The following is a 12809-nucleotide window of genomic DNA, read 5'->3' as shown; positions in this document are numbered from 1 at the left end:
TTGCTAAGCTGACTGTGCAATTGAGCTCATTAGTTTTCAGAGGTAGTCAGTTCCCCTCAATAAATGACCAGGAAGACACAGATACTACAGTTTTATTGAAAGGAAGGACCAGTCAAGCTTTTTCTTGACTCTCCATTACAACTGCAAGACCAGAATGCCTACATTTCCCATCAAAACTTGAGGGAAGCTGACAAGTGTCCAGCCTGTGTCAGGCGTCACTTGTAGCATAGCTCTTGAAACAGCAGTACCCGAAATGAAGACAGGACACAGGATTTATGGTGCTGCCTTATACCAGATGGCCAGAGCAGGAGTCTCTCAATGCTAAGACACCAGCAGCTCCCCAATGCCCAAGAAAACATGCTTACTCTTTGTTCCCTGAAATGGCAACAACAACATTTGATTTATATACCGCCCTTCAGGACGACTTAACACCCACCATGTCAGGGAGTTACCCCTTTGTCTCTAAGTGTGAGCTCGTCCAGTGTGACACAGTTTTTGGTGTTAGAGACAGTGAACCAAGACAGGCAAAGTAAAAGGTGTTTTTTATTCTAAGACGTTCAAGAGGGTTAACACACACACACACAAAAGGGCTAGTGTTACCCAATCAAGTTTTGCAAGCATGTAGATAAAATAACCAATCCTTGCTAGGGCTGAGTAAGGCTATCTCGACTGCAACACTTGAACTAGCTGACTAATGATCCCACAGCCTGGGCTCACCAATCGAGTCCATAGCAGGGTAAGCTGGTCTTACAAAGCTGGAAGCAGGAAACGAATGCAGGTGATGGAACCTTCCAGGTAACAGCATTCAAATCGAAGTGGTGGTTCAGCAGCAGGAAGGTTTACAAAGTACGCTATTATTATCCCCACAACAACAAAACACCCTGTGAGATGGGTGGGGCTGAGAGAGCTGCAAGAAGCTGTGACTGACTCAAGGTCACCCAGCTGGCTTCAAGCAGAGGAGTGGGGAATCAAACCCGGCTCTCCAGATTAAGAGTGCCGCACTCTTAACCACTACACCAAACTGGCTCTTATAAATGGAGCTAACGGGTTGAAACAGAGCCCTTGTGCATGCAACATTGTGCCCTCTACGCCCCCAAGCTGATGTCCCCCAACCCATTGAATTGAATTTCCATAAACTTTAGATAAGCAGATTCAGATAGGGTTGACAGCCCTGGTTTGGGAAATTCCTGGCAACTGGGGGGCAGGGCCTAGGAAGGGAAGAGTTTGGGGAAGGGGGTGGGGAATTCAGCAGGAATGTGATCTATAGAGTCTTCTCTCTGAAGCTTCCATCTCATCCTGGGGAACTGATCTCTAATCTGGAGATCGTTTATAATTGTGGGAAATCTCCAGGCCTCACCTGGAGGTTGGCAACCCTCGGTCCAGTGTTGTTGTTGTTTTTGGGCTGAGCTTACAATACCTTTTTGGTGCAGGGCGTAAAGGGAGCTACACTTGGCAAAGGCAAGGCCCCTGGGTTGCTAAGGCCCTTATGGAGCGCTGTGGAATGGCAAAAGACCATTTCCTCCCTGGCTTGTGCCAGCGGCTGTTCTGCCCAGACTGTAGCCTCCAGAAGCTGAGTCTCAACAGCCTAAAGCCCCCCCCCCACCCCCAACCTAAGTTTCCCCTAGAAGTATAGGGCAGCAGAACCAAGATGGAGTTCAACCAGCACTTGTCCCCCAAACCCAGAGGGATCTTCGAGGCATCAGTAATCCAAAGTCCCACATCCCAGCAAGCAAGTCCTGAAACACAATTTGCCAAGCAGATCGGAGGCCCCGGGGTCTGCTCACATGACGGGGCACTGCACCGGACGAGGTAGAGACTGCATCGCGTTCTGTGCGGTCATCCGAAAGGAGCTAAAATCCAGGCCGCTGAAGCTGGGGAAGAAGGAGCTGGTATCGGAGGTATCCTTGGACTTCACAATAGCCAGCAGGTTTTTATTGCCCTTGGCTGCTCGCATCTGCTTCTTATCTATCCGGCTCTTGGAAGAGAGACAAGAAAAATTGAAACGAGTTAAACGCATTTTGTCACACCCTTCTACCAAAAAGCATACTTTTGTGTTTATCCTCGTACTTTGTGTTATCCACATATTTTGTGTTTAGACTAAAAGGGAGACTGCCCCAAGGCTACCAGTAAGCCTTACTGCATAGGCTTACCAACTACAGGTAGGGAAATTCCTGGAGATCGGGTGAAGGACCTCAGCAGGGTATTATCCGCACTCCACATCAGCCGTTTCCTCAAAGGGAACTGATCTCTGTAGTCTGGTGACCAGTTATAGTTCAGGAGATCTCCAGGCTGGAGGTTGGCAACCCTACTGCCCAGCAGATTTGAGACACACACACACCAGTCCTAATCAGATAGTCTGATCTCTAGACCACATTAGTTCTGTAGAGCTACAGAGCGTTGGCTTTTTCCTTTAAAAACTTGAAAGACACAGGCTTAGAATCACCAGGTCTCTCTGGAGCCAAAATGGGAGGAGCCTTCCAACAAGGGGAGGAGCCTAATAGGCTAGGGGGTGGAACCAAGTGGCACCTGACAAAAAGCAAAACTTTTCTAAATCAGACAGAAAGTGGGCTATTCTTTGATATTAGTATCTGTTCTCCCCGCTTGAGATTTTACTCAGAGGCTCAAGGGCTGTCATCCTCCTCCGCAACAAGGAGGTTTCTTAACCAACCATTTGCAAAGTACTTTATAGACCTCTGCCCTTCTACTGCCACCCATGATAGGTAGTGGTTTTCTCTAGGGACAGAGAAGCTAAGCAACTTCACCAAGGCAGGCAGCAAGCCCCTGGGAGAGGGGCGACTCTAGCCTTCCTATAATGTTTTGCCGTATAAAAACTGTGTTTTGTTTCTGCTGATTAATGGGGGGGGCTGAATAATTGTTACTGTGGTTAAAAACTGCAGGCCTTTAAAGCAAGAAAGTGGAGGATGGATGGATGGATGGATGAGTTATTGGAGTCAACTGAAATTTTAATCAGATTGCCGAGGGAAAGTGTTGAGCCCGTCTATTTCAGTGAGTCTGTGTGGCTAGAGGAGAGTTAACTCTATTATTCTGTGAGTGAAGAACTGAAGGAAATAATATAAATCTTCATGACCGACTCTTTTTTATTTCTAGCTTAAGTGGCACGTCTTTGTGACTGGTTCTTAAACATCTATACCTATTTTGAAACCACCAACCTTATGAACCTATTCTAAAACCAATACGCTGACATATACTCTGCAACCATTAGGCATCTGTGCTTATAAAGTACCTATTTTTGATTAAGCAAAACTCCTGTTTCATCTGGAATACAGAATCTCTCTTTTTTTTTACCTCACGGCCACCCCCACACTCTAACCATTTTGTCATACTACCATCTATAACCAAGGCTTCCTGTAATATAAGACAAAATGGGGGAAACTAAGACAAAAGCCTTCGGTGGCAGCAAAAACCGTTTTGAAACATGAAGCAAGAAGCAGGGAGGCAGCATAATACAGGCCACCTCAGAGCCTTATGCCATTATAGGAGGTACAATATACAAGGCGGGGAAATGCCACACTCCCTTTCCCGTATCCAAAGCCGATGCTCTGCCCATTCATCCACACTCCCACCCCAGCTCTCTCACCTTCCCTCCTAGCCCAGAATCTGGAACCTTCTTACCTTGGGCAGCTGATATTTCTCCCGGAGCTCGGCCCTCATGGCGGCACGCTCAGCCTTCCTTTGAACAAAAACGGCGTCCCGCTTGCTTCTGTGGGAAAGAAATAACAGAATAGCATCAGGGCCAAGTACCAAGAGAGGTCTTCTTGGGGGATTTTTCATCGTGAGTAGAGATGGGCACGAACCGAAATATGAACCAAAATTAAGCACGAACCAGGTCGGTTCATGGTTCACAAACCGCGGTTCATCAGATCCCATTTCTGATGAACTGCCATGAACTTTAGGCTGGTTCGTTTGGTTTGTTTTTTGGTTTGTGATTGCAGACAGCCTGGTGCCAATCAGTTTCCTAGGCAACAGGGGATGGACTTCCTGCAGACCTTCTGCTGACCTGGAAGTGACCTTCTTTCTGGCCTGGAAGTGACCTTCTGCTGACCCGGAAGTGGTGATTTTCTGACCCAGATGTGACATTTTCATGAACTGGTTTGCAAACCAGGGGCAGGTTCATGAAAGTTCGTGGTCCATGAAATTTGACGAACCACGAACTGCATGGTTCGTTTTTTTCCAGTTTGTGCCCATCTCTAATCATGAGCAATGGCAGAGGTAGAAGAGCGCATGCCACAAATGTGTGGAATACAGGGAAAGGATATAGAGACTGGTACCCGGATCAGAAATCAGTCCTGGGAATCACAGCATCTTTTAAAAGCAAGTTTCCAGTATTGAGGGAAGAATTAAATGTGTGTAGACAAAAAAACTCTTAAAGGCTTCGTATGCTCTTCCCATTGGCCTCATTGGTGCCCTATTATAGAAACAAAAACTATATTATGCAAACCTTTGCCTAATGGACCACCTTCAGCTCCCCTGTCTTCAGAGATTAAACAGGTGGCAACTAGAAAAAGAACCTTTTTGGTGGTGGCATAGGGTTGCCAGCTCCAGGTTGGGAAATTCCTGGAGATTTTGGGGATGAAGCCTGACGAGGATGGGGTTTGGGGAGGGGAGGGACCTTAGCGGGGTAGAATGCCACAGAGTCCACCCTCCAAAGCAGCCACTTTCTCCAGGTTATCTGACCTCTGTGGCCTGGAGATCATTTGTAAGGAAAAGGGGGGGGGGAAGTGTTATCACAAGATTGGACTTGGCTACAGATTGGACTGGCTTTGATAGTTACAATACAGTATGTCTTGGATAGGCAGCCGTTGATTCTTGTATGAAGGAAATGCATTGTCTATATGGTGTTGTTTGAATGTATATATGAATGTTTAATAACAACAACATTCGATTGATATACTGCCCTTCAATATAACACCCACTGAGAGCGGTTTACAAAGTATGTTATTATTATCCCCACAACAATCACCCTGTGAGGTGGGTGGGGCTGAGAGAGCTCCTAGAAACTGAGACTAGCCCAAGGTCACCCAGCTGGCTTCAAGTGGAGGAGTGGGGAATCAAACCCGGCTCTCCAGATTAGAGTTCCGCACTCTTAAACACTACACCAAACTGGCTCCAAACGGGTTTGGAACTGATGGAACGCTACTAGATTTTTGTATGGCTTTTAGGAGTATTTATTACAGTTATTTATGTATGCACTTGGTCACTTTGCACGGATACTTTAAACTGTTTTGAAAATTTAAAAATTTTAAGAAATTTAAAAATCCGTATTTCAATAGCTGTGTATAGAATTCTTCCACTGAGGAGGAAGTAATCCCGACACCTCCGGTTGTGCTTGGTTCCCTCCTGGCATCCCATCCCCAGAGAGGTCTGTTTGGCACACGGCTTCTGTCTTTCAGAGCCACCTGAAAACATTTTGTTGAGCTCTTTGGGCCATCGCTGCTGCTGATGCCCTCATTATTGTTTAGAGCATTGAACGGACAGTTTGGAGCATTATTTAAAAAGTAAGGGTCCTCGGCCCTACCCATTGTGTTTGCCAACCCTGAAGCGCACTGTGCTCAAAGTACGAACACTGGATGAGCAGTTCTGCCTCTTGCCAAAAGAGTTGCCGTAAGACCGGATGAACCAACAGCAACAGTTTTCTGGCAAACTGTAGCAAAAATTAGATTTATAACAAATGCCATATGTTATGTATTGACTCAGCTTCTGTCTGAGCTGAGCTTCTGTCCTGAAGCCTTCATTGCTATTGGTTGTTTCCTGCTGGCAGCAGCCAATCAGTGCTGTATAATAAAGACCAATCACTGTACTGTAAATAAGCTACTTTGTATATAGGTAATGCAAACTAAGGATTCTAGTTGTGTGTGCCTATTGGTTGTTGCTTGAAAAAGGGGCATGGCTTGTGTGTATATGGTTGGCTCCTGTTGGGCCTGTCTTCAGTCTGTCTGCTTCCCGTCTTCAATACAGCTGTTACTATGAGCTGGAATCTCAGTACTTAATACCATACTTTGCTTTTCACCCCAATGAGGACCTAAAGGAGCCTGTAGGATTCTCCTGTCCTCCATTTTATCCTCACAACAACCACCCTGTGAGGCAGGAAAGTGTGTGATTGGCTCAAAGTCCCCAAGCAGGCTTGCATGGCAGAGGCGGCACTCGAACCTGGGTCTCCTAGATCCTAGTCAGACTCTCTAACCACTACAGCACACTGGCTCTGAGAGTTCAGAACGTTGTTAAACCCTCCTTTGCTTTGTAACAGAGGGGATATTTTCCACCCTCCCTATCAGTGCTGCCTGCACTTCTCTGGCTTCTCACGTGTAAACCTTAGCTTCAATTGCAAATATCGTAGGGATATTCTGGAACTAATCTGGGCCAGGATGTAATCATTCCCTTCATTTTTAGCTCGGCAGTTTCCACTATTATCCTGAAGCAGGTGGCCAGTTTTGAGGCTCGTAGTTTTATTGATTGATGAGTGAACTCCTGCCACGGACGGACTGGTGGACAGGTCCGGATTTAATAGATAAAACAGGAGTCCTGTGGCAAAGCTTAACATGATTCCAAAACATAAGCTTTAGAGAGCCACAGGCTATTCACCAAATGTATACTGTGGCTGATTCCGCACAGGTTGGATAATGCACTTTCAATGCGCTTTAGCAATCGTTCAGAAGTGGATTTTTTGTTTCGCACACAAAATATTCAGTTCCAAATGGTCTCTAAAGAGGATTGGAAGTGCATTATCCAACGTGTGCGGAATCAGCTTGCGTCTGTTTGCTTTGGCAGATAGATTTATCTCCAAAAACCGGAGGAAGGAGCAGATTGGCCATCTATTTCATCAGGAGAAACCTCAGTCTCGAGCCCCATCCACCTCCACGGTGAAACCAAGCAAGGAGACGCACAGCAGTGCCTCGGTTCTTTTTTGCTGGCTCTGGGGATCTTTCTCAGGTGTGGTGGGTGTGGCAGCAGGAGGGGGTGTGAACTTTTCCCTGGGTCCTTTGGGGCTCCCTTTCTGCCCTAGGAGGAAGGGGAGATATTTTCCAGGGGCTCCTCTTTCTAACAAGATCCGATCAAATGAACAATCATCCTACTACTGGGTTGTTTCTGTGTTGTTTAATATGTCCGGCTTAGAATTGCTTATGCTCCATTCCAGCATTTCTTCAACTCTGTATTGGATTTCTGCTTGCTTTAAAAATTGCAGATTTGCATTCGTAGGCCCAGTTACGTTGCTTATTGAAATATCTTTGAAATCAACTGTGCCGACTTGCACTGTGTAATCTGCCTTGAGTCTCAGTGAGAAAGGCAGACTATAAATAATGTCACTGAATAAATAAATTATCTGATCAGTCGAGTGAACAAGAAATCCCAAATCCTTGTTCAGATGGCGGGCGATAATAGGAAGGAACATCTAGAAAAAGACCTTCTAAGGGAGTATCTAACATGGAAGTGCTGAACTAGGATTCATCAAGATGGTTAGCCATTTAGCGTTTCCCACCCTTGACAGCTGTTAACTAGGTCAGCTGCCTTTTTGGCCAGTCTCTGCACTTTTCTAATTGGATTTGCTTAACACATTTCACCCTGTACTTTGCCTTGATTACCCACTTTGGATGGGCTGATTACTCTTCTTGACCGGATTTTGGTTTTAAAGATCTTTGTGACATCTCCCCCACCCCTCCGCCTTTCAGCTATTCGCTGCGTTTAGCGTGGGAGTATCTATCCAATTGGCTGCATAGTTCATGCCCTCCAAAACAGTACCTAAAAAGGGCCTCTGAGAAAAAGGTGGAGGGAATTGTCGCTGATCCTTTAATCTTTAAAACCCAACAGCCTCGTACATCTTTATGGACCGATTCACACCTTGCTGCTTCTTGGTATATGCACCCACCACCCTTTCACATATGAAAATAAAGACGCCCGTAATTTTCCATCTCAAAAATCTCGTCGCAAGCCTCCACTATTTCACACTGTCAACTGCTCTTCCCAGCCTGACTAGATTGGAGCGTCCATTGGTTCTCCCACACCCTGTCTTCTATTGATTTAGCAGCCAAGAAGAGGGTGTTTGTTCTCTGGATTAAAGATCTGCCAGAAGAGAATCGTACTGTGATAAGTTATCAACAAAACATACCTAAACGGTGACACGGTCAGCTATACATGGCGCTCTTAGTGTTCATGTGCAGATAATGAGAAAGGTTCACGGCAGAAAATGAGATGTATCCATTCCCCTTCCTGAGATTTAACTTCTGCAGTCCTTGCCAAGGGAGCTGAATTTTGAAGTGACCCAACACTAGCAAACTCACAGATTTTAACAAGAGATCCCAAAACATAATCAATCGGTGACTGGATGGTGAATATGATGGGGTTAGCAGAGATAGCTAAACTTACAGCTTGGAACAGAGATAAAGCATTGTCTATTTCTATGGTTAAGTGGAAACCCCTTATTGACTTTCTGTGTGAGACGGGGGTGGGGGGAACTGAACTGATGATTTGCGGATTTGATTTCTAAGAAGATAAATGTGGGAAAAATAAATAGAAGTGGGACAATAATGAACAGGTAAATTCTACCCTCTCAATTGATAACTGAAAAATTTGGGACCATTTTATATCGGAAAAGCTATATGATAAAATGTATCAAGTAGAAAACTTCCCAAGAACTACCAATTTTATTGAGAAATGGTTTCCTTTCTTTGAATACCTCGAAATTAACAGTTTCTTACCTGGCCTTAAACTTTTTCGTACATATGCAAATATATAAGTTATCTGTTGGTTTCATAGTATATATAATGGAATTTATAAGTGCTCTCTCCCTGTATTTGATCAGATATAATCCTTTAAACTGTATTATGCGGTATTTAATTGTTACTTATAATGAGCATTGACTTCCTATGCATTTGTCAATTTTTGTAGGTCTAATTGTTACTTGTTAATACTTCTTCATTCCCAGTTGCTTTGCTTGTTGCTTTACACATGGGGGATGGGAAGTGGGAACGTAGAACACTAGCAGTTAAGGGGGTGGAGACTGGGCTGTAGTATAGGCTTGGCGTAGATTTTCATTCCTGGCAATGCAGCTGGTACCAGATTGCTGAACTCGTGGCTTATCAATAAAGCTTTAACGCATGCAGTTCTGGCCTCATGCAGTGAAGCCATTGAGATCTACCTTTCAGAACCTGACACCTGGCCCCTCCTGGAGGTTGGCAATCCAGCTTCCCATGGGTCACGGAGTAAGTACCGCCGGTGTTCAAACCATTGGACACAACATGCAAGTATACCCGGCCCAAAGGCTGCGGCAGTTTCCTATCAAGCTCACATGTGTTTGCTGGAGACTGCAGAAAGACCCCATGATTCTACAATCGCCTGGCTAGGCGGAAAGAGCAGGGGGACTCACGTGTGTTTCTGGCTGATCACCACCCTCTGATGTTGCTGCTGCCCTCGGTCCTTGCTGGGGAATCTGGGAACGCTGGAGTCCTTGTCCCTGGGGAAGTCGGCCGAGATACAGCACAACAATTGCTTGGCTGGGGCACCACATGCCAATTTCACCGCGGATCCCATCGGGAAGAGATCTGGAATGAAAGGGGGGAGAGGGCCCATTAGGAACGGACGCTATAGCAAGCACACAGGAAGAGCCCCACGCCTTTTATTTCATTGAATATCTGCATCTCGTCTTTCTCGGAGAGTCAAGGCAGGTAGCATACACAAGGTATGCCTTGCTGGATTGAACCAAGTAGTCTTTTTAGTCTACCAAAAGTGGTCTGCTGGCTTGCTTGCGAGACTCACAACCATGACCTAAGATGTACACAACTGAAGGTGCCTTATACTGGATCAGAGGACTCGTCCATCACAGTGAAGATCACCTACTCAGTGGCTCTCCAAGATCTTGTCAATAACAAATTTAGAGCGCACAAGGTGACTACTACGTGCTTATAGAAATACTGATAAATATTTAAAAACTCTTTCAGAAATCAATCGACGTTCCAAATGCAGTCAATCACATTACACACAAGATACATGTTTGTGGATTCAATCACAATGTCTCCTGATGGTCAGCTGTGAATATACACTCGGTGTCGATCCACAATATGTTGGAAACAATACAGTCTCTTTTTCTATCGTTTTCTTCGGGTGCGCAGAAGATGGGTGCTCCGGTAGGAACACCGTGACTCCAGGTAAGTCTTGAATGAAAAAGAACATTGTCTAATCCTGTTTTTAAAAAAGCAAAACAGGTGGAACCACAAACAAAGAGGATGTGAGGACAACCCTCTGGCCCAACTATTTATCACGCTTGTTTCATATGCATACTTCTTCACGGGCCATGTAGAATTGGTGGACCGGGTACGTGGACCCTGAAGAAGTATACATATGAAACAAGCATGATAAATAACCGATCCCCTTGTATAGATATTGGTGATATTTCTATCCTCGCGGCTGTAGGTTTACCACTTTTTGCATTAGGTCTGTATACTGGGGGGATCCTCTTTGGTGTGTGTCTCCAAGATCTTGGACAGGGGTACTTCACATGACTTATTGCCAGAATCTTTAACTGGAGCTGCCTGGGATTGAACCTGTGGCCTTCTGCATGGCAAGCAGATGCTCTGAGCCACAGCCCGCTACCCGTATGACTCGTTTCCCTTGGTGGTATGCAGGGAAATGCTTCATGTATTTCCAACAGTGTGGGGCTCTCTCTTTGAAGCTAGCGAACATTAGAAGCTGCCCGTTCATCCTTTCACGTGGGGAATTGCTTTCTCAGATTTCCAGGAGCAGTTCTCCTAGGACTCGGGAACAGAAAGGCAACTGCTACTCAAAATCTTGTAAACTAGAAGTGCTGCGGGGATCGAACCTGGGACCTTTTGCGTACAAAGCATCGTCCCTCCCCCTAACATAGGAAAAAAGTGGCCACCGCTCCACCTTGTGGCCGTGAGTTCTGCAAGCCAATTCTTGCCCACATTCTTGCCCATTCTTGCCCAATTCTTGCCCATTCTTGCCCTGACCCTTTTCACACTGCTTACCTGCTCCCGGAACATTGCGAAATATCACGCAAAAAACACGGAAGATAGCGTCTTCTCGTGAGAGTTTTGCGTGACATCGCGCAAAACTCTCGCGAGAAGACACTACCTTCCGCGGTTTTTGCACGATATTTCGCAACGTTCTGGGAGCAGGTAAGCAGTGTGAAAAGGGCCACAATTTTGCACCAGAATTTGGGAAGCACGCTTATGAACAATCCACAGTTCTTGGTACAATCCGGGGCTCCGCAACCATTTCTGGTGTTAACTAGCTCAGCAAAATTAATAACTGGCTGTTGACTGCTAGAGTGAATGTTCTCTCGCTTTGTCTTGATTACATTTGAATGTTACATCTCGCCTGGTATTTCCTGTATTTGACCCTGCTGTTTTTTCCCCATATATAAATGAGTGCCAAGAGAAGAACTGCAACATACATCTGATGAAGTGAGTTCACAAAAAGCTCATTTATTTATTTATTTACGTCATTTATAGTCTGCCTTTCTCACTGAGAGTCTTTCTATACCAGACACCTAAATAGAAAAGAGTCCAGTAGCACCTTTAAGACTAACCAACTTTACTGTAGCATAAGCTTTCAAGAACCACAGCTCTCTTCATCAGATGCAGAACTGTGGTTCTCGAAAGCCTATGCTACAGTTAAGTTGGTTCGTCTTAAAGGTGCTACTGGACTCTTTTCTATTTTGCTACTGCAGACTAGCACAGCTAGCTCCTCTGGATCTATGACCATGGGGAAATTAACAAACCCTTTGAGGAGCGATTAAACTACCCTCCTGTAGAAAGGTGAAATTGAAAGAGCCTTTGGCTCTGTTTTTTTAAACTACACTTCCCAGCTAGCATTGCGTCTCCCTACATTTGAGTGTCCCTGTGTAAGATGTCTCGTGTAGTGAGACTCTGAGACTCAAGGCTTTAAGGTCCCACAAGACGCCTGCTTGTTTTCGGAATAAACCTGTTAACTTTGGATCGGTCCACTCAGACAAAACTGCCACTTTATGTTTCCATCCTGTCAGTCACCAGTACAGTTTTACATGTTGCTGTCATCCCCGAGTGGCAAGAAGTTCCATAGACAACATTAATTTGGTTGTCTTCCTTTTGGATTAAAGAGTATTAGAATTGTATGGCGTCAACTTTTGGTTTGCAAGCAGAGCATGAAAAACTGCACTCCAAGGCAGCCGATCCACCACCTTCGATCAAATCAAAACAGAGAAAAGTTTCAGCCGACTCAGAGTTCTTTTGAGGAAATGGTATCCCACCGCTGACACTAATGTCTCAAGCTGCATCATCCAACTGGTGAAAAATCTCCCCAGCAGTGCTACTAAGTCTAGTTTCACTTGGAGTGGCTTTAAGGTATCTTTGCAACAGCGGCTTCATTCACAAATGTACAAGTAAAGACAAAAAGACGCACTTGACAAAACAGTGGATTTGCTGGAAGAGGATAGGTTTAAAAACAACTCTGAGCCGCAACAGTTAAATGAATTTCCATGTGCCACGCAGTATATCCTGGAACACCAAATGCTGGAGATAAAACAGGGAAAGGCCATCCTCTTCACCCTGTTTGCAGTCGCAGCTTTTGTGGGCTCTCACCCACTTCATCGGATGCATGAAATTAATTCTCAGGTCACACACATGCGAAGGGGAAAAGTTCAAACAAAAAGGTATAATTTGTGACATTTTCATGTGAAACTCAGAAGAAGCAAAATCAGTAGTTGCTCGAGCGATTAATTGACAATGATGCAGCACTTAGTTAACAGGTGCAGAGGTTAAACACCTATCAGCTATTGCAACGCAATGCAACAATAAACT

The 12809-nt window shown here is 45.1% G+C and overlaps 1 protein-coding gene across 1 annotated transcript; it reads right to left on the bottom strand.

Annotated features, from left to right (window-relative positions):
• Positions 1-1780: 1780 nt before the first annotated feature.
• LOC129339766 (complexin-3-like) lies at positions 1781-9543 on the bottom strand. The gene is made up of 3 exons (XM_054994352.1): positions 9380-9543; positions 3634-3721; positions 1781-1975 (listed from the first exon to the last, which is right to left on the bottom strand). The coding sequence occupies exons 1-3, from the start codon at positions 9541-9543 to the stop codon at positions 1781-1783; spliced, it is 447 nt and encodes a 148-aa protein (XP_054850327.1).
• Positions 9544-12809: the final 3266 nt, after the last annotated feature.

This window comes from Eublepharis macularius, chromosome 1 (assembly GCF_028583425.1).
Source record: "Eublepharis macularius isolate TG4126 chromosome 1, MPM_Emac_v1.0, whole genome shotgun sequence".
Taxonomy (NCBI): domain Eukaryota; kingdom Metazoa; phylum Chordata; class Lepidosauria; order Squamata; family Eublepharidae; genus Eublepharis; species Eublepharis macularius.
Note: the sequence above shows the minus strand (reverse complement) of the source record. Positions and strands in the feature narration are given on the sequence as shown.

Bases quoted from the DNA above. Each gene is read 5' to 3' on its own strand.
- LOC129339766 (XM_054994352.1), bottom strand. From the start codon at position 9,543: ATGGGATCCGCGGTGAAATTGGCATGTGGTGCCCCAGCCAAGCAATTG. The intron at 3,722-9,379 runs GTGAGTCCCCCT...TCTTTCCCACAG, and splicing joins GTGATCAGCCAGAAACACAC to AAGCAAGCGGGACGCCGTTT. The intron at 1,976-3,633 runs GTAAGAAGGTTC...CTCTCTTCCAAG, and splicing joins AGAAATATCAGCTGCCCAAG to AGCCGGATAGATAAGAAGCA.